The sequence below is a fragment of the Eurytemora carolleeae genome, unplaced genomic scaffold, assembly GCF_000591075.1.
Source record: "Eurytemora carolleeae unplaced genomic scaffold, Eaff_2.0 scaffold765, whole genome shotgun sequence".
Lineage (NCBI taxonomy): Eukaryota > Metazoa > Arthropoda > Copepoda > Calanoida > Temoridae > Eurytemora > Eurytemora carolleeae.
This window is the reverse complement of record NW_019396682.1, coordinates 21,426-43,586: the sequence shown is the minus strand read 5'-3', so window position 1 is coordinate 43,586 and position 22,161 is coordinate 21,426. Positions and strand designations below refer to the sequence as shown.

The 22,161-nt window shown below is 32.8% G+C and overlaps 3 protein-coding genes and 1 long non-coding RNA gene across 4 annotated transcripts; all 4 read left to right on the top strand.

The window, feature by feature from the left end:
- The first annotated feature begins 3,056 nt into the window (after positions 1–3,056).
- On the top strand, positions 3,057–5,739 carry LOC111707328 (N-alpha-acetyltransferase 35, NatC auxiliary subunit). Its single transcript, XM_023480415.1, has 7 exons — positions 3,057–3,145; positions 3,658–3,746; positions 3,882–4,181; positions 4,330–4,447; positions 4,739–4,869; positions 5,378–5,507; positions 5,707–5,739. The coding sequence occupies exons 2-7, from the start codon at positions 3,676–3,678 to the stop codon at positions 5,737–5,739; spliced, it is 783 nt and encodes a 260-aa protein (XP_023336183.1). The 5' UTR covers positions 3,057–3,145; positions 3,658–3,675.
- A 152-nt stretch (positions 5,740–5,891) lies between these two features.
- On the top strand, positions 5,892–7,165 carry LOC111707325 (uncharacterized). The gene is made up of 3 exons (XR_002766412.1): positions 5,892–5,945; positions 6,655–6,734; positions 7,016–7,165. It is a non-coding gene; the product is annotated as an uncharacterized LOC111707325 (long non-coding RNA).
- Positions 7,166–7,312: 147 nt separating this feature from the next.
- On the top strand, positions 7,313–11,038 carry LOC111707322 (N-alpha-acetyltransferase, 35 NatC auxiliary subunit homolog). Its single transcript, XM_023480404.1, has 5 exons — positions 7,313–7,466; positions 7,923–8,038; positions 8,424–8,481; positions 9,635–9,736; positions 10,800–11,038. The coding sequence occupies exons 2-5, from the start codon at positions 7,947–7,949 to the stop codon at positions 10,950–10,952; spliced, it is 405 nt and encodes a 134-aa protein (XP_023336172.1). The 5' UTR covers positions 7,313–7,466; positions 7,923–7,946; the 3' UTR covers positions 10,953–11,038.
- Positions 11,039–13,204: 2,166 nt separating this feature from the next.
- On the top strand, positions 13,205–21,945 carry LOC111707317 (uncharacterized). The gene is made up of 10 exons (XM_023480400.1): positions 13,205–13,688; positions 15,186–15,267; positions 16,658–16,722; positions 17,433–17,565; positions 18,540–18,621; positions 19,220–19,278; positions 19,564–19,621; positions 20,760–20,852; positions 21,415–21,489; positions 21,817–21,945. The coding sequence occupies exons 1-10, from the start codon at positions 13,478–13,480 to the stop codon at positions 21,943–21,945; spliced, it is 987 nt and encodes a 328-aa protein (XP_023336168.1). The 5' UTR covers positions 13,205–13,477.
- The last annotated feature ends 216 nt before the right edge of the window (positions 21,946–22,161 follow it).

Genomic DNA, 22,161 nt, shown 5'->3' with positions numbered 1-22,161 from the left:
TGAATGAGAATTCATCAAAATCCATGTGTGTAATTCTGATATATATATAAACCCTTGCATTTTGAAAGACAGATTTCAATTATTTTCCTTTTAAGACTAATTAAAAATGTTTGAATTAAGCTTTATGTCTATATACAAGAGGGAATTCAATTTTTAATTCTGAACCATATAGTCAAGGCTAAATGTGACTTAAATAAAGGGTAAGCATAAATTTTTCATGACTTTTAAATACATTCTGATAAAAGCTGAACCACGATATTTACATGACTAAAACAGTTTATAGGTATAAGGTTAAATATATCTACTACTGTGGTTCAAGTTTCATCAAGATTAAACTTTGTTTTGATAGTCTTTCATATACTTGTTCTCCTCCCTTGGCGATGAGAGCTGCCAGGTGCCTGGGGATTGACTAAATCATTTTTTCTACACAAATCCTTGTTCCAGTCTTAATGTGTCAATAGAAAACATTTGGGCAATTAAAATTCATCAAGCAGAGGTTGGATATGATGGAGATCACAGACCTCAACTCCCTGAAGCTTAACATCAAGCAGAGGTTGGATGAGAAGGAGATCACAAACCTCAACTACCTGAAGCTTAACATCAAGGAGAGGTAGGATGAGAAGGAGATCACAAACCTCAACTACCTGAAGCTTAACATCAAGCAGAGGTTGGATGAGAAGAAGATCACAAACCTCAACTCCCTGAAGCTTAACATCAAGCAGAGGTTGGATGAGAAGGAGATCACAAACCTCAACTACCTGAAGCTTAACATCAAGCAGAGGTTGGATGAGAAGGAGATCACAAACCTCAACTACCTGAAGCTTAACATCAAGGAGAGGTTGGATGAGAAGGAGTTCACAAACCTCAACTACCTGAAGCTTAACATCAAGCAGAGGTTGGATGAGAAGGAGATCACAAACCTCAACTACCTGAAGCTTAACATCAAGCAGAGGTTGGATGTGAAGGAGATCACAAACCTCAACTACCTGAAGCTTAACATCAAGCAGAGGTTGGATGAGAAGGAGATCACAAACCTCAACTACCTAAAGCTTAACATCAAGCAGAGGTTGGATGTGAAGGAGATCACAAACCTCAACTACCTGAAGCTTAACATCAAGCAGAGGTTGGATGAGAAGGAGATCACAAACCTCAACTCCCTGAAGCTAAACATCAAGCAGAGGTTGGATGAGAAGGAGATCACAGACCTCAACTACCTGAAGCTTAACATCAAGCAGAGGTTGGATGAGAAGGAGATAACAAACCTCAACTCCCTGAAGCTTAACATCAAGAATATATGGAGGGAACTTGACGATGACAAGGCGTTTATTTGACTCAATCATGTTTGTGGCAGGAATCTAGAGCCGCATATAAATAGATTGGATCCTCCAGGCTCCAAAGCACTGTAAATAAGTAAATATATTTAAGGCGATGTCTGCTATCGAGATGATGGATCCAAAAATGGATTCTGGAATGAGCTCAAACATTCCTCCTCTAACATTTCAGGAGGCTGCACTTACCAACCATCTTCCGTTAGACAAGTAGGTTACATNCTTTTCAATAATTACAGCTGATATTCCTTTACTTACAAGTATTAAAAAAATTTATTTAAGATCAGTTTTTAATTTTTTTTATTTGTATATTTTCTGAATTCGTGATAAATTAAAATTTCTCACTGTTAATAAACCTTTCCTGCATGTCTGGATCCCGAAAAATGTCGAGTTTTTGTGGTTTTTTTATTTATATTCCATGTTAACTGTACAGTAAATGAAAAACCAAATAATTATTATAGTTTGCGCCCTGAGGACCTGATTGGAATTATAGATGAAAGTTTGTCCTCCTTGGTTGCTTGGTTAGAGGGGCATTCATTAGTACAAACTGTATTTACAAACCTGTACACACATGAACCTGAGCAGGTATGTACATAGTACATACATTAGTACAAACTGTATTTATAAACCTGTTCACACATGAACCTGAGCAGGTGTATACATACATTAGTACAAACTGTATTTACAAACCTGTACACACATGAACCTGAGCAGGTATGTACATACTACATACATTAGTACAAACTATATTTATAAACCTGTACACACATCAACCTGGGCAGGTATGTACAAAGTTTACAGTACATTCATTAGTACAAATTGTAGTTTCAAACCTGTAAACTCTTCATACTGAAGGGATATTTAATTTACTAAATATTGATTATTTTTACGAAAAACGACGATTTCTATCTCACTGCTACTCAGGATAGAGGTTCTACTGGCACTGTTGTGAATCAGACACGTCGCTCTCTCCTGCCGTATGAAAAAATTGTTCTGCTTTTTTGTTGTTGAATTTTCAGCCAATTTTTTTTATTCTTTTAGGAAAAATATGTTTTTGTTATCCAGGGTGAACCCGACCGGAAATTAATTACACACCACAGTCTAAACTGTCATCAGAAAAATTTTAAACTTTTTTTCCATCTTTTATTTTTTTTATCTATTTCCCATCTATCTTAACTTCATTAAAACGTCTTATTATTTTGATCAATTCGGACCCGCACTTGACATTTTTTTCCACCAAGTTAATATTTCTACAGGGCATAAACATTTTCTAAGGTTTTTGCAATCAGAAATATCTTAGAAGTTTGTTTTAAAAAAAATTCTTCCTTTTTGAGAACCAGAAAACTTTGGAATAAAAAGACGACATTTAGACAACAATTAAATTTAAGTGATGTTGTTACAAAGCTAATAGTTTAACTTGCGACTTATAATTGCTGTGTCTTACGTTGATTCCAGAGCTGAAAACTTTAGAATGAAATATCCTTAATCCCGATCGGTTAATTAATCTGGAGATTAATAACACGAGGATAACAAACATTATTTAATCTGGAGATTTAGAAAAAGAGAAGATCAAGCATTAATCTTGATATCCACCATTCTAAAGTTTCAGCTCAGACTATATAAAGTTATAACTTGAGTTGAATCTAAAAGTCGTCTTACTATTCCATAGTTTTCTGGTTCCAACTGTAGTTGTAATATTTTCTCTGTAAAAGTAACACTTCTGTTTAAGGTTATACAATGGGATAGTGAACCTCCCTCAGCTCTTGAAAGATGCGGAGGAAGAGAATTCTAAGAAAGCCAGAGCCAACAAAGGAAAGGTAAGAATTGTTTTTGTTAAAGATAAAAATGTTTTACTGTTCATAACACGCTCAATCGGTTGCCTGGTTGCCTGGTCTTAAATCTCTTTTTGATTATCTCTTGGTAGATTTCCCTTTATATTCCCGGGAATTAATTATATCCTTCAATTTATCAACTTTAAACAAGGTTTTAATTAAGCCTTCATGCTAAGATGCCTGATTCAAGCCTGGTACCTTTAAAAGCTTTGTTTGATCAAGTATGAACTAGATATAAATGTTTTTGTTTTGTTATGAAATTTAAAATTCCTAGGAAAATGGAGAGGGTGGATTATTTTGTGTTTGCTCTAGGGGTTCATGAGTTATGATTGGACAAACACACAACATAAAATTACTAACTTTGGGTTTTAACCTACAACGTTCAAATAATTAAGATATACAAACACTTTTTACTATTGAGATACATTTGAAGAATATGTTTTCTTTTTTTTTGTGAAAAAACTAAATTGTTCTAATATTAAAATATACTGTTTAAGGATGAGAATGTTGGAGCAATGTATACATGTATCGCTAGTCGGTTAAAATTTCTACGATTATTCTACCTAGGTCTTACTTCCCTGGAAAAGTAAGTACAATTAAGCTGATAGGTTGGGGCTAAAGGTTCATAAACAGTGACACAGATGTACTTCTCTTGCAAAATAAGTTGATCAAGTTCATAGTTATGACAAATTAATTTAGCAAATAAATAAATCTTTTTTAGAGGTGAAGTAACGGAAGGCTATCGTCTAATAAGTGGATCACGTGACCAGCTAACCTCTATCCTCAGTACAGTCTCCCTAGGGACCTGCCCTGCCGCTGGTCAGAATATGCTGGGATTTGACCCTGGAGCTAACCAGCGTCTGCTCCCCCCAACCTTCCCTCGGTTCACTAAGACCCGTGATAGATCTACGGCTGTGAAATATTACCAGGATCTGACGAACAATGTGTTGTTGGTGTGCGGGGTGAACTCGATCCAGGGGTTCCACTCCTTGCTCAACTTTTTCCAGGAGTTTAGCTCTAGGTAGGGGTATATATTTTAAAGAAGGGGGGGGGGAATTTTCCTGTATTTTAAAAGAAAAATCCAGAAACATTTTTTATATACTGGGGAAAAGAAATGGTTTTGGAGGATGGGGAGGGGGTTTCAAGAATATATATACCCCTGGCTGTAGATCCCCCTGTCTACTAAGCCGGAGTTTACTCCAGATCCTCTACTCACCTCTAGGATTAAACCAATCGTATCCGTCCTCTCCTAATCCGTCAACTCCTCGGAACCATCCGGTTTTACAGGTTGGTTTAATCAAAAACTTAAAATTTTTTGTTTTATGATTGATTTTACACTTACCTCCCTTGATTCCGACCCGAGGGGCAAAATTTCTTCATAAGATACCAAAAATGGTTCATTCTGGAAAAAAACACATTGTTATTAATGCGAGATCTATTAACTCTACTAGTCCCTTATTGTTTACTCAAGTTTTAGAATTTAAACAATTGGGAATAAAGTTTGAAAATTTAACAAGAAATGTTCAGAAGATACTTGTGCCATAATATATCGTTACTGATGTTAACTTTTTATTGCAGGATATTTTACAAGAATCGTGTAAGGGATTTCTGGCTCCTGCTGCACTGTTACCTCCGCCACCCTGCGCACCCGGGCAACCAGCCAGCCCGCTACATACACTCCAGGTCAGGGAATATTGTGAGAGGGAGGGGTGGGATGATTATTTTTATTTTATAGAAAAACTACAATTGGAAATCATCAATTTACTGATAGAAAAAAATAATTTTTTCATCATTTGCTCTGACAAAGGACAACCTTTTTTTTCCATGAAAAGATTAAATAAGATAAACAATTCCCAGGATCCGGTTTCCAACTTTTTGTGTCGTCTCTCCTTTCTAAAGCAAAAATATTAGAAGCAATAAAAATGTAAATTGATCTAGCTAGATTTCACTGATTTAAAGCCGAATTTAAAGAATTTGAGCCGCGGCTTAAATTTGAGACGCGACTCAAATATTGTTGGTTCTACTTAAAATTGTATTCAATTTTTCAATTGTATTCAATCGAAACTGGTTTTTGTCGGATTTGATATGCGGCTCAAATTCATTAAAGTCGGACTCTGGTTACTTGCACTATGTATTTTGCCAATTTTTAATTTAAACCTTAATCTTATTCCTAATCTTAATCTTAACCTTAATCTTAACCTTCCTTCTTCTATCCAGGGCGGACACGACAATATCCGAGCATATAGCAGCCCAGGAGAACAAGAAGAAGGGGAAGAAGAAGAACAAGGTTGGAGGAAAGAAGAATGTAAGGAGTAGACCGTATTCTTTAGAAATAGCAGGATACCAGGTTAGAAAACAGTTTATTATTAAATAAATATTTTTTATTTATTTTTTAGTTTTGTATAATTATAAGAAATACAATGAATTTTGATGAAACCGTTATTCTTTACATACACAGTATGAGCCTTTAATGACGACGACATTATGTCTGTATATAGTTCTTAATATCTTGACTTTATTTTTAAGATAAAATTAAATTTTTTTAGACAAAGAGAGAAGCTGCAGTGTATCCTAGATGAATTCTTCACTGTTCAGGGAATTCAATCCAATCATTAAAACCTGAAATAGGAAGTTTTCCTTTATTATTTTTAAGTTAAACTTTAACTATCAAACCATTCGGTCCTGCCNCCACCTCCAATAAATAACTTTTTTATGACTTGGTAAAATTCTGATACAGGAGGAAGCGGATAAGATAGACGGTATGCTCAATACACTCTCCTTACAGGTATAGATATAATTTAATAAAGTTTAGCTTTGTCGCTAAACTACCTACATTCGGTTCAAATATTTATCTAATGTTTCTAGTAAAGTTTGATACAGGGATGGTAAACTACGCACATGTGGTCAACTACTAGACATTTCACACCAGATAGTTCATAACTTAGTACAGTGTACACCAGATAGTACTGAACAATGTCTTGCGTACTCCAGATAATTAATAGGTCAATATCAGTGTAAATAGTTAATATTGTTCAATGTACTGGCCTCATTGCCCGATACTGGTGATATAAGCCAGTAAGTGAGAAGTAAAATTTACTGTAACATGTACAGATTACTGTACTATGTACACATATAGTTAAAAATATTCAATACTTCCTTTTCAAGATTATACTGTACTCTGTGAAGTGTATAGTGTATACTTCATATTTAATATTTTACAATGTACAGTGCGTGTTTTGTTAAATCTATTGAACTATATATTAAATAATGTGCTAAACAATCTTTTAAACACTGTGCTGAACAATCTATTTGACACTGTACTGAAAACTCTCTTGAACACTGTGCTGAACAATCTATTTGACACTGTACTGAAAACTCTATTGAACTCTGTATTGAACCATCTATTTAATACTGTACTGAAAACCTTATAACACTGTACTAAACGATCTATTGCACACTGTACTGAACGATCTATTGAATAATATATTGTACAGGCTGAAGGTGGGACTGGAGAACCCCATGCACTGTACCTGAGTACCTGGCTTATCTATCATGTTCTTAGATTAATGATTAGGTAAGAATTTTTCTCATGGAGGTTTGGGATACTATTCATGGAAGTTGGTATCAAAAATGTTTCATTTTTAGAGTTTTTTTTTGAAAGATGCAAATTATATGAAAGGGCTTTTGACACTGAGAATAATTAAGATTAAGATAGGGCTGAAAATCCGGAATGTTTGAAGGAAATATGTTTATTTGAGGTTTGAATTAAAGATATGTTGCATCTGGGTTTGTATTAAAGATATGTTGTATCTGGGTTTGTATTGTTGATATGTTGTATCTGGGTTTGTATTGTAGGTATGTTGTATCTGGGTTTGTATTGTAGGTATGTTGTATCTGGGTTTGTATTGTAGGTATGTTGTATCTGGGTTTGTATTGTAGGTATGTTGTATCTGGGTTTGTATTGTAGGTATGTTGTATCTGGGTTTGTATTGTAGGTATGTTGTATCTGGGTTTGTATTGNAACTGTTTTTTGTCGGATTTGATATGCGGCTCAAATTCATTAAAGTCGGACTCTGGTTACTTGCACTATGTATTTTGCCAATTTTTAATTTAAACCTTAATCTTATTCCTAATCTTAATCTTAACCTTAATCTTAACCTTCCTTCTTCTATCCAGGGCGGACACGACAATATCCGAGCATATAGCAGCCCAGGAGAACAAGAAGAAGGGGAAGAAGAAGAACAAGGTTGGAGGAAAGAAGAATGTAAGGAGTAGACCGTATTCTTTAGAAATAGCAGGATACCAGGTTAGAAAACAGTTTATTATTAAATAAATATTTTTTATTTATTTTTTAGTTTTGTATAATTTTAAGAAATACAATGAATTTTGATGAACTTTGGACATTAAAATGGAAGTTTTTCCATACTTGTTTACACTTTCCCCTAAAATTCTTTATTTCCGATTTAAAATCATTTACTTTTCAAAATTCAGCGAAAATAGTTCCTCAAAAAATTTTCCGCTGCGCTTAAATCATATTTTATACAATTTTAGAGTTTGTTATATTTTGATTCCTGGTTTTTTAGCGAATTTTTTTTGTTCTTAAAACAAATCTTAATTTTAATATTTTACCTAAATCTGAGTTTAAATTTAAGAACATTATTTAATACCAATTTTCCTTCAGTATTTTGTTCTTAAATGTCATAAAAGCACAAAAAAAAGAAAATCCGCAATATTCATAAAAAGTAATATTTATTTTATCTAGGCTAACTCTCTGGTGTGTGGGGGTATGTTTAAACTTCTAGTTGCTGCTAAGAAGGAAGGAAAAATATTGTCCCCTAGTCCAGATTTTGATAATGAAGCGGTTAGATACGATCATAGGTAGATAAATGATGAAATATTATTAATTTTAATTTAACCAATATGTGTCAAAAAACGTAAGCAATTAAAGTAATACTAGCTTGGGAACCTTGCTTTGCCTGGAAACAAATTTTTCTTTTTTAGAGTCAACTTATTCCATTTTCAACTAATAACTTTAAAACCAAGCTAACAAGATTACTACTTTATATTTATAGATACCCTCAACCCTAAATTTTCCAACTTTAACGGTGATTTTGTGGTTTTTCTGCATTATTTTCAGGAGTTATATTCAATAGTGATATATTTATAAGAAAAGTTTCTACAATTTTAAGGGATTTCAATGGTTTTAACTTCGAATAAAAATAAAAATGAAAACATTTTAAAACTATCAAATTTTAAATTGTAGGTTTGCTGCTTTTGGAGGTCTGCTCACTCCGCCATTGGCCCCCTACTCACAATATAAGGTACATTACCGCTTTAGTGATTGTCGCGTCAACCTAGTTGCACAGGCGTCTAAAGAGCAAGGACGACTCTATTGACCCCTGCCGTATGTCTGCCACTGCAGTTGGTGTACCGGGCGGTGCAGTACAAACTAGGACCGTAAAGGTCGGTTCAGCTCAGATTCCAATTTACACGAGTTTAATGTGACGCATAGGGGTTTAAATTGTTGGATAATTTAAGAAACAGAGCTCAGATTTTAAGTTATAGTCCAAGATTGTTTATGCTTTGCTTTCCCACACAACAATTAACAAATATATGAAACTGCAATTGGTAAATTAGAATTCAATTTCTATGATTTGATTTAGACATTACATAATGCATGCTAAATATTTCTATAATGCAATGCTCAGGATCCGCAGCATTTTGGCTTCCTGGATCCGGATCCAAGGGGCAAAATATCAACCGAAATCTGTAAAAAAATGATTCATCAAGTTTTTAGATTAAAAAGCGTATTATTATTATTATTATTATTATGATTTATTTGTCGGAACACGTTCAAAAATGAGTAAACCTTAAAGAAATGTCAGACCTGAATCCGGATCCATTTTTTATTCGTCTCCGTAATGAAATGGATCCTAAGCACTAAAATTTGTATTCTATATATATATACTTTGCTTGTCTATCTGTCTGTGTGTTTGTTTATATCCAAAAAATGTCGAAACGGCTGAACTGATGGGGCCCAAATTTTGTGACCCCAGGGAAGTGTTATAAATACTCAAAATTACAAAATTGTGTGTCCAAAAGTGTTTGATTTTTGTAAAATTTTGAAAATGCGCAAACAGATATAAGTTTATCCGCGGACTTTGTTAGTTTTTGTTTTATATTGTAAAGAGAAATGATGCTCACAGATAGAGCCGCAATAAAAAGTTGAAATAGAAGATGAGCGCGAAGCGCCCTGAGAGCTAAATGCGCATGAATGAAAAAGTGCAAATTATGTAATAAAGCTCTGCGCTCATATATATAATATATATTAATATGTTAGCTATAGCTGGCCAAACAGCTTGACCAAATTGGCAAACATTGTTTTAGGAAAATCGTTGGCTAGAGGCTAAAAAATAGGTTTTTTTCTTCAAAATTCTAAATTTAAAATGTCTAATTGAATATTGCCGCTTTTAGGATGTACTCGGATTAACAGAAGAGATCAATGCTAAAGATTTATATTTAATTGCATCCAGAGATTTTGCCCAGGCCAGACAAGTTCTAGAATCCGTTCAGCAGGTGGGCAGTTTAATAAAGGGACTGTGTACTTAATTTAAGGGGATTACATTATCAAAATTACAACGATAAAAACCTTTATTTGGTTAACAACAAGGATGATTATCGTTTTTCTGAAAAGTGATTTAGTCTGTCTTTCTTCATTGTATCGCCTGCAAAAAAAACCCTTAAATGAAAATGATCCAATTGTCAAAAGAAAAACAAGGATATCTTTCTAATTTTTGTTACTGTTTATAATGTAACTAGATCCTCACGGACTGAATATAATGAATTTGAGCTTTCGAAGTTGAAAGAGAGGAAGGATTGGAATCGGTTATTCTAATATAAAGGTAGCTCAAATATGAATAACCAGTGGTAGGTAGTTCGAATATGAACCAGTGGTAGAAAGTTCAAATATGAACCAGTGTGGTAGAAAGTTCCAATATGAACCAGTGGTAGAAAGTTCAAATATGAACCAGTGGTAGAAAGTTCAATAGGTAGTTCAAATATGAACCAGTGTGGTAGAAAGTTCCAATATGAACCAGTGGTAGAAAGTTCAAATATGAACCAGTGGTAGGTAGTTCGAATATGAACCAGTGGTAGAAAGTTCAAATATAATCCATTGGTAGGTAGTTTCAATATCAACCAGTGATAGAAAGTTCAAATATGAACCAGTGGTAGGTAGTTCTAATATGAACCTGTGGTAGAAAGTTCAAATATGAACCAGTGGTACTGGTAGGTAGTTCCAATATGAACCAGTGGTAGAAAGTTCAAATATGAACCAGTGGTAGGTAGTTCCAATATCAACCAGTGTTAGAAAGAAAGAAACATTTATCACCAAATCTTTAGTTATTCTTTTATTGAACAATATTACAAGCTCAATGGAAAATAGCATTAGAAATCCACATTAAAAAATATTGGAAGCAAAGTAGAACTGACAAAAGATGTTTCTTTTTATCCTAAGACACCTATCACATAGCTGTAAGTTCATATCTCTATCTAGATTTATTATATATTCATCTTGAGTTTGATAGTTGGGTAGTAGGCCGCTCCTAAAACCCTAGTTTATTGATTGATTCTATTTCAGGCGTGTGATGGTGATACTGATACAAAGAACCTGATTACTGTTTGTAAAACAAACCTTATTGTTTCCTCAGTTCTAGCCAAGGATTCTCAAAACAGAACTCTTACTTTTGACTTCTCTCTCCATCCTTCCTTTCCAATCATCAAACTTTCTTAGCTGCGTTCCTGTAACATTTATCGTTATTAATAGTTAATTTTCATTTTCAGTGTATAGATTTGAAATATTTTTATTGTACTAGTCTACTTAGTTTATCTTACAAGGGCGTATACAGGATTTATTATGGGGCAGTGCCTCCCCTTGTTTATGCCAGTGCGCCTTTGTCCTAAGCACTAATCAACTTTTTTATTTTCAACTTTAAAGATTTTTCTAATGTTATCAGAGGTTGGAACTTGAACGCTTAATCTTGATATCCAATGTGGACACTTGAGGATGAATGCTTGATCTCTCAATTAAAATTATCCCTGCATGACTACAAAAGAAATAAATGTTTAGGATGGACGGACATTGGAGATCAATGCTTGATCCCAAGATTCATAACACAAAATTCTGACTTCTAAATGGCTTTGCTTTTTCTATCTTAACCCATCTCTAAATTAGTCTTTTTTTTTACTCAATCCAAAGATTTTGTAGGTTGGAGTTATTTTATTCTTAAAATTGAATAACTGACTATTTTACAAAATTTGGGGTTTTAACTTTTAAATTATACTAAGAAGAAATTTTATAAATGCCCAGCGTGTTCTTGTATAGAAGAAATATGTCTAATGTGAAGAAAGATGTTCGTGCTCAGTTGGATCGATCCGAATCCGGAATCCAATTTTTTACAGTATGGATTAAGAATCCGGATCAAAATGAAATGTATTCTAACCTAGTTAATGCTCATTCTCTCTTCTCTGCTTTCAAATTTCATTATCGCAAAACTCTTCTATTGTTTCATTCTGACAAAGTTTATACTCTTTCTATGGGTTCTTATTCTCATTTCAGTTGAAAGACTTAAAGGGACCGTACGACGTGTAATTTTAAGTGATCCTCGATGCAAAAATGACAATGTCTGATTCACAACGGTACCCTTAAACCCTTTATCTAATCCTCAATGCGGAGGATAACTTGGAATAGTGTATAATTATTATGTTTTCCTGTATTAGAAATTCTCAAGTCACTTCTGCAGAAAAACCACAAATGATAATAATGATAATAAAGCGTGCATTGTCATCTCTGCATAGGGGATAACTTAAGAATACGCTTACAGTCTCTTATTAGGGAGAAAATTATTTTGTTCACTGTTGTCTTGGTGTTTTCTCTTAAAATTCGTCGATTAAGTTTTTTTGCTATTAATCATCGTTTTATTAAAAACAAAGCTCGGAAATCTATCAAAAGTAAATAAAATCAAAGTATTAGATGTCTAAGAAATTTATTGTCACTAAAGAATTCTTTATAAAATGATATGCATGTAAAATGTACATTATAGTGTACAGTAAAGTACCTACAGTAAACAAAACAGTGTACTACATTATAATACTGTTTAGTTCTTTACAGTAGTACACATTGTACAGATTTAGTTATTTAGTGTACAGTACACTTAAAAGTACATTTCTGTAATGCACAGATCATTAAACAGTACAGTTCAGTATAGTTTCAGTTTCAGTTAACAGTTCAGGACAGTTAATAGTACGGGACAGTTAACAGTACAGGACAGTCAATAGTACATAACAGTCAATAGTCCATAACAGTCAATAGTACATAACAGTTAACAGTGCAGGACAGTTAATAGTACATAACAGTAAATAGTACCGGACAGTAAATAGTACCGGACAGTCAATAGTACAGGACAGTCAATAGTACAGGACAGTCAATAGTACAGGACAGTTAATAGTACATGACAGTTAGCAGTACAGGATAGTTAACAGTAATATACAGTTAGTAGTACAATACACTTAACAGTTCATAACAGCATAGTAAAATTACAGTACAGTACATTACAGTACATCACAGTACATTACAGTGTTGTGAAGTACAGTAAATTGTAAACCACAGTAGACTGTACAGCGCAGCACAGTGTAAAATACAGTACAGCTCTGTATTTAGTACAAAAAAGTGTACTTTAGAAAGCAGTACACTGTACATTACTTTAATACATTGTGTAGTGCTTAAACAGCTCCAAGTGCATTCTTCTAGTTTGACAACATACAGATAATAGATAAAGATAAATCACCAGCACATTATTCTTTAAATAAGTTAGAAAAGACTTACAAAACTGGTAACATAATGATAATTTTGGTTAAACTGCTTGAATTAAAAATATTTTAAATTGTTTGTACTGAAGTTGTAACTACAGTTCAACTTGTTATTAATTTAGTTTTGTTATTTCTTTCAATAAACAACGTATTAAATTGTTTGTAAATCATTTTTTTTAAATATATCATTATTTCAGAAAGAATGGAAATGCTATAATTTCCGGACTTCCGGTGTTTTCTGACAAATTAAAGGGATTTTATGGAATCGTGACGTAACGTGTTTAATCGTCCGAGGTCTCATGATCTGAGGCTGTGAGGCTGTTTGCTCCAGTTTATTTACAACCTTGAAGGTTGGAGGATGGGCCTACTCTGACCTCCGTTCTATCCTCCACAATTCAATTCAACCATCGGAGAATATAAATCCGTCCGTGAATCAATTCAAATCCAGAAATGGCTGGCGTAGCCCAGGATAAGACGACCAGCCGTGTGGCGCTCTGCTCGGCCATTTTTGCAGGATTTGCGTACGTTGGTTACGCAGTTGTGCGTCAAACATTTGGGAAGAAGTTGGACCGTCCGGGATTTCTGCGTAATGAAAATGATGTGCTTGGACTGGAGTTGGATGAGAATAGAAACGGGAAGGTTTATCTCAGACGATTGTCGGGTACGGATTTAACGTTATTTATATTTAAAGGGACTATTTCCCATTCTCATTTTGAGGAATGGTTAAAACTTTCACTGGTTTAAAAAGATAAATATATAACGTAAAAGGGAGTGACCTGCAATGTATGGTTGTACATCGTGGAAACTGTTTATACGTCTCAAATGAATCCTAAAAAAGATTTTCTACAAAACTGCATCCTCAGTTCAACCAGCATACATTGCCGGTCACTCCCTTTAAGAATTGTAGCAAATTTTTTGTATATTTTACTTTGTTTTTATTTTTTCTAAACGTCAAAAAGATTTAGTCGTTATTAATGAAGGAAAATTATGCAACTAAATAAATTTTATAACTAGTATTTGATATTGTAAAAGGTCTTGTAGAGCGCTTCGCGCCCTTTTTATTGGTAAGAATTAAAATTTTGTTTGATAAAAAGTTTTAAAAATGTCGTATATTTTGAGTGTTCATTTGTGAATCCAAATATTCTAAAGGGCCTTTTTTTTTTTACAGTACACGAACATGTTACAAATATGTAATGTGCAACTTTGAGCTTGTATTATATTTTATTGACCTCTAACTGTACATAACCATGAACAGTGTCATAAAAAGTAATCACTTATCTTTTTCCGGGATATAAAGTTTACATACTTTATCAACCATCTACAACTATACTCTCAATACCTATCTTTTCTAGACTTTACACAGTGATAACCAGAAAACTCTAAAATAGGAAGACGACTTTTAAACTCAAGTTAGGACTTAAACTAGTTCAATTGTTCAGCCGTTTTGATGTATATTGGGCACAAACAGTTTAATTTGCTGAAATATATTTTTTTTTACTTCTAAAACATTTAAAGGAACTCTTGACATGACCCTCATTTGAAAGAGTTGCATGCCTCTTAACGGTATCCTTAAAGCCTTTGTTTGAGTAACATTTAGAAAGATATTTCTATCTTGAAATGTCAATTTTCATTATTGTCTCAGCTGCTAAAAAAAAAACACCGATTGAAGGTATTTATTTTCTACTAGAAAACATGGACTCTCCCGTTGTCTGAAAGGTTTAAGGATGACAGTTGTGATTTGGGTATTAAACATTTTTAATACAGGTTCACTTTGAAATGCGTAAACAATCTTCTTTCACGTTAAACTAAAGTAAATTTTATTTGAGATTGGAATCTTAAAGGTTTTCAATCATAATAATAATAATAATCTTCAATCTATGATGAAGGTTGGAGACAAAGCCTATGACGGTCCGCCATCGAAACTTCTTTACACTCTCAGATCATATATTCCTTTATTGAAGAGTTATTGAGAAGAACAAACATGTTTTGAATTTTTAGACAATAACAACCATAAAGATTTGCTTTTCTCATACATGTGCGTACAATGAAGCTAGAGGAGCTACGAGTTCTCAAAATCGGACCAGTAATTTCTTATAAATTTAACCGTCTTCTTCTGTATAGTGTTTTAGGCTTAAGCAGTAAATTAAGTTTATTTTAGGTTCCGCTGCGTGTGGGTCAAACAGAGCTGAGAGCGGTCAACGTATTCCTCTTTCATGTGTTCTCCGTCCCCTCTCTGTCAGGTCAATTCATGGGGATTCATATCCTTTTGTCCCCCCCTGCCCCTTTATTGGCCAATTTCATCCATAGTTGTTTAATTAATCTCTTTATTTTATTTGATATTTAAAATTTTAAAATGAGAAGCAAATTCTACATGTATTTATTACTAGTATGTATCTATTTGCTTGATATTGTAATTTGAAAAGAATGTTTTAAAAATTCTCCATTAAAAAAATGCAAATTTACAANCCCCCCCCCTTCTTTTTGGGTACACGGGGAGGGCAATATAAACACGAAATCATGATTTGAAACAAAAGCAAGAATTAATAGAGTAACAAACACAAGAATAAGTAGCGGGACAAACATAAGTATTAGTAAAGAAACATAAACATTACTAAAGGGACAAACATAAGAATTAGTAGAACAAACATAAAAATTAGTTAAGAAATAAACACAAACGAACTCAAGAGTTCGTATAGGAGGAACAAACACAAGAATTAGTAGAGAACTAACATAAGAATTAGTAGAGAAACAAACATAAGAATTAGTAGAGAACTAACATAAGAATTGTTGGAGAACTAACATAAGAATTAGTAGAGAAACAAACCCAAGAATTAGTAGAGGAACAAATACAAGAATTAGTAAAGCAACAAACACAAGAATTAGTAGAGGAACAAATACAAGAATTAGTAAAGCAACAAACACAAGAATTAGAAAAGCAACAAACACAAGAATTAGTAAAGCAACAAACATAAGAATTAGTAAAGGAACAAGCACATGAATTAGTAAAGCAACAAACATAAGAATTAGTAAAGGAAAAAACACATGAATTAGTAAAGGAACAAACACAAGAATTAGTAAAGGAACAAACACAAGAATAAGTAAAGGAACAAACACAAGAAATAGTAAAGGAATAAACACAAGAATTAGTAGAGGAAAAAACACAGGAGTCAATAGGGGAACAAACACAAGAATTAATGGAGGAGCAAACACAAGAACTAGTAGAGGAAAAAACACCAAGAATTAGTAAAGGAACAAACACAAGAACACAAACTACTGAACGAACACTTCACTACAATGAGGAACAGAATCAAGAAAAGGAACTTGAATAAAAATAAAAACTGGAGCAAAAAGGAATACTACACTTTAAAACAAAATGGAACTTAAAATAATTGCTTTATGACATTATAAATGTACAGTGGACACAGAATCAGAACCTGAATTTAAAGAATTTGAGCCGCGGCTTAAATTTGTCACGCGGCTCAAATATGGTTGGTTCCACTTAAAATTGTTTTCAATGTTTCAAGATTTAAGCCGGCACTCAATTGAAACCGGTTTTTGGCGGATTTAAGACGCGGCTCAAATTCATTAAATTCGGACTCGGAACTTTTATGTATATAATTATTTATTCAGGGAAAGAATACGAGAGCTGAACCTGAGTGCTTTAGCGTTTGCGGACACAATCCTAGCTCTTCAAGGTTTTTATTTTTATTAAAGTGAGACAATGAGAGCAGAGTGCTTCGAGCACCTTTTTACATTAACCAAGCCTTTTAATGTTTCTGTAAGTTTTTCTAAACATTTGACCACTTGCACTATTACAATATATTGGATTTTATATTTTCTTGTTTTCACGGGCGAATATTAAGTTTTAGAAAAAATAACGGTTATAAACCTTGCTTTGGGTCATTAGAACACACATAAAATTTTGCCAGTATAGGTTTTAAATCCAAACAAACCATAAGTTTTTTTCAATTTCTTTTTTTCATAAGAAACTATCCATAAAAAGATGATTTCTTTACAAAGTATGCAAAACAGATTATTATGAAAGTTAGTTACTCTATTTTTCTGACAATTATATTTATATTTCCTTTTTCTTTTTTACTTTTCCCCCAGAAATATGTATTTAGGATAATCTTGCAGTAAATAAGATTATTTACTATTTTCTAATCTTTCCAAAGTTAAAAATGCTAAAAACCTTCAGAAAAGGGAATAATGAAAAAAAGGATTTCATATTTGATTTAAAATTTACGTAAGATTTTGCGTAGGGGTTTGGCTTCATTTGGTTTAAAGATAATTTTATAATTTAAAATAGTTTCTTTTTCTAAAATGTCCAAAAGTAATAAGTCATATTGACTAAATACTTTTTTAAACTGGTTTTCGTAAAAAACTAAAAGCTTCTCGTGTTTAGGTAAAAGACCCGTGATAGGGGCGCGTAGCCTTGGTTCCTCCCCCTTCCACTCCCCTCCTAGGATTCTCTCCCCCCTGGACGCACAACAACTCCCACTCCTAGAATATAACCCCTCTTGTCCGGCTACTCCCAGGTCAGTTAAAAGTACACCCAACTGTTTGTACAAGTAGAAATTGTAACAGTTCTACAAAACGTTTTTGCATGGATTATTCTTTGATCGGTAAATTTTTCGATTTAAAAAAAAACTTGCTGTTAGTGTGCGTCTTACCCCCTTTTCATTTAACAATTTTAGCGTTAAAATGTTGCTCTTCAAATAGCCATTTTTTCTTCGTAATTGTAAAATTCTATTTTTCTGTTTTAACTGTTGCATTTTTTAAAATAATAAATGTTGACATTTTTCTGAGCAACATTTTCAACTTTCAAAATTCCATTCAGTCATGTCAGTTTCAAAAAGTCGGGCCGATCGGTTCAGCCGTTTTGATGTATATTGGGCACAAACAAAAAATGACAGACAGAAAAGCAAAGTATATATATATATATATATATATATAATATTTTTTTTTACTTCTAAAACATTTAAAGGAACTCTTGACATGACCCTCATTTGAAAGAGTTGCATGCCTCTTAACGGTATCCTTAAAGCCTTTACAAAATCCAATAATAATGATATTTATATTTTAGTGATGATGATATTGAGCTAAAACTATCAGTGCTGGAGTGTTTAACAAATATCTGTGTTCTTCCTGACTGGCATCACCTTTTCCTTCCCCTTCTTCCTTCCCTACTCAACTACACTACATCCACCTACAGTAGTATACGGTAGAATACATTTATCCTTCCTTCTCTACTCAACTACACTGCAACTATCTATATATACATATATATATACAATAGAAGATAAGGACATTAATTATGTTGCACTGTATTAAAATTATGATTTTACTATTCAGACTGGGATAACTTTCAAGTGTCTTCAAGTCTTTGCTCTTGGTTGTGCACTTAACATTCCACTTTCTTTTTCTAAAATTTCTCCATATAAAACTGCAATTGTTTCTTTATATTTGAAAGAGTATTTGTCAAAGTCCTGAAATATTTTCATATATTTAGGCTAAGTAGACGAGCCTCGAGAAGAAATCTGAGCCGACGCAGCCTCGCAAGCAGTGTAATCAGCCTCACCGAGGCCCAGCAGGTCGGTTCTCTTTAATACAACTTTCAGTAACAATTTTAGCTTTTATATGTTGCTTTTCAAACTTTAATTTTTTAAGCGTAATTTAATTATACTTGCAGATTTTTCGGTTATTTTTGATTAATAATCAGAAACCCCAACACACAACCAAAACATATACTTTAAAGATGACTATACTGTATAGTGTATATCAAACACTTTGTATTCTGTTTGTTATTTTATACATATATCTTAGTAACTATTGAAAAGAAATTTCTTATCTGGTAAATGACCGTGAAAATGGCCTTGGACATGATCTGGAAAATAATCTTGAATTTACCTTGAAAATGACCTTGAAAATTATCTGGAAACGACCGCGAAAATGGCCGTAAAAATGACCTTCAAAATGATCTTAAATCAACTATGAAAATGATCTGAAAATAAAATTGAAAATGGTCTGAAAAATGACCTTGAATTGACCTGGAGATTGACCTATATGCTGACCTGTTGATAAAGCCTGACCTTTATTGTTAGCTAGGCATTCAGAAATGTAGGCATAAATGGCATTCACTAAATAATCATTCGCGAACCAGGCATAATGTTACTGAGCCATGTATTGTAGGAGGAGGCGGATGCCAGAGCAGAGAGTTTACTCCAGGGAAGGGAATCTGAACTGACAAGGTAAATGTATCCACAACTGTACATACATTGTTAAGACAGTGTACATAATAGTGTACAGGCAATGTATAGTGACTAGTCACTGTACACTGTACAGACAGCTTAGATACACTTAATTTACATGGAATTTTGTTAATGTTCAGGGCCGTATATAGGAATTTTTCCCGGGAGGGGGGCGGGGGTTATTTAAATCTATTCTTGTTTTTTAGACTAAAATATAAGAAATATTTATTAGTTCAGAAGACTGGAGAGTTAAGACTAAAGTATAAGAAATATTTATTTATTTAGAAGACTGGAGAGTTTGCAGAGTGGAAGAAGTAGAGAACTAACTCCATACGAATGCAAGGAAAGAAGATATTTTTAAAAGTTCTTCGTTGATTTTGGAGTTTATGAGGAAAATACATGCAGTTATCCAGTTTAAATAGGCACGGTTGGTTTAACTACGTTTATTTTATTATTCTTATTGGAAGCATTTTTTCAAACTTTAAAACTTTCTAGGTTATTGACTTTTAAGCTTTCTAGGTTATTGACTTTTAAACGGGATTCACAAAGATCTGGGATTTAAATCCTGTTTTAAACTTGTGTGATTTAAAATTTTGCTTCTAAGACATTATGCAAAACTTTGAATATGGCCAAAGATTTCAACCAAATTTTCTTTTCGAACGATTGGTAAAGATTTTTAAAATCTGCTTATTGTGATTAAACAAACTTTAAAAAAAATAGAATTTTTCTCAGTGATAACCATCTCAAATTCTTTTGGCTCACCTCTTATGCCAATTAACACTGAATTTTGTTAACGTGCCTAAGACCGATGCCAATCCCTAGTTGTAAGGCACTTTTTACCATTAGTTTAAAAACATTTTCTTAAGTGAAATGTGAATTTTCAATGCACACTGCGCAGTTGCTGATTTTCATTGGATATTTTAACATAGTATAATGTTGATTTTTTTTTTGGGGGGGGGGTTATACTGTATCTGGAACATTTTAATAATTTTGCAAGTTTTCTTGTCTGTTGGATTTCTGAAAGTTTTAATGAGTAAATTTGCAGCAGTTGTATTTTTTTCTTAAAAGTTTAAGAGAAAAACTTCGGAAAGCTAAACTTAGATGATGATTAGTAAAATACTCTTCTTGGAGTAATACTATTTTTCGTATATTTCGTATATTTTGTATTTTAAATTTTTAAATAAAATTGTTAGAAAATGCAGGTCTTTATCCCAATTTGTTATAAATATCATTAATAAAATTTAATTAAGTAATTGATTAGTTAATTAGTAAACTAAGAATAAAGAAGGGAAGAAAAAGAGAAGTTAATCAGACATATTTTAGACTTTTAAAGTTGTGTTTTCATTTTTTGTTTTTTTTTTATGAGGGGTGGGGGGTTGGCCTAGATTTTCACATAATGATGGTCGATTGATTTTTATTGCAAATTTCTGAATTGAATAAATTTCTCTCGAAAAAGTAAAAATATCTCCTCCTTTAACTAGAGCTTGGTGGCCCTGCTGCACAGCTCCGACCTGGAGAAGGTTAAGAGGACCCTGACCACGGTAGCAAACTCTGCAGCATTCACCAGAAACCAGGTTGGATTCCCAACAGAACAGAACACACAAATTTCAGAATTATGTTGAAAGTAATTTTCGAAGATAATGGGAAAATGAAAATTTAAGAGTTATGTTAAAAATGATTTTACAAGATTAATTGGAAAAAATAATTATGTTGTAAGTGATTTAGAATATTAATGGGAAATGAAACTTTTAGATTAACGTTCAAAATGATATTCGAATATTAAGAGGAAAATGAAAATTTAAGAACCATGTTAAAAATTATTTTTAAAGATCAAGTGGACAATGAAAATTTTAATGAAAGTTTGTAATTAAAAAAAATCAGAATCTTCCATACAGTTTAGTATAGGAAAAAATGTAATTCATCTAAAACACATAATAAAGTTTGAAAGAAGTTTTAGGCTGATTTTTTGACCTTATTTAATTGATAATATTTTTGAAAATGTTTTTCGAATCTAAATTCTAAATTAAGCCTAACATTTCTAAAAAATAAAATAGATTTAGAGTTGTATGGACAATTCAGTGTGGACTGTGAAGCTTAAAAATATCGATTCTCCATTTTACATATTAAATTATTTAGGATTCATTACGTGAAGCAGGAGTTTTAGTTCGGCTACCTTCATTGCTCGCTAGTACAGACAATGGTATAAAGGAGGTAAGGAGTTAAGATTATTATTTTTATTGGAAGTAATCACAATTAATATTATCTTCATTGTCATCATCTTTATTATTATTATCATCCTCAAATTATCCTTATTATTATCATTATTTTAATTACTATTACTATTATTATTATTATTATTATTGTCATAATTATGATTTTTATTGTTATTTGTTATGGTTATGGTTATGGTTATGGTTATGGTTTTTGTTATTGTTATTGTTATGTTATTGTTATTATTGTTATTAAAGTTATGGTTATTGTTACTGTTATTGTTATTGTTATTGTTATTGTTTTGTTATTGCTATTATTTTTATTAAGGCTGCTGTGATTGCTGCTGCTAATCTGTCCTTGAATATTGGGAATATGAAGGAGATGGAGCAGTGTGTATCCGTCCNCTACTCAACTACACTACATCCACCTACAGTGGACTACATCCACATACAGTAGTATACGGTAGAATACATTTATCCTTCCTTCTCTACTCAACTACACTACATCCCCCTACAGTGGTATACGGTAGAATACATTTATCCTTTTCTACTCAACTACACTACATCCACCGACAATAGTATACGGTAGAATACATTTATCCTTCCTTCTCTACTCAACTACACTACATCCACCTACAGTGGTATACGGTAGAATACATTTATCCTTCCCTAC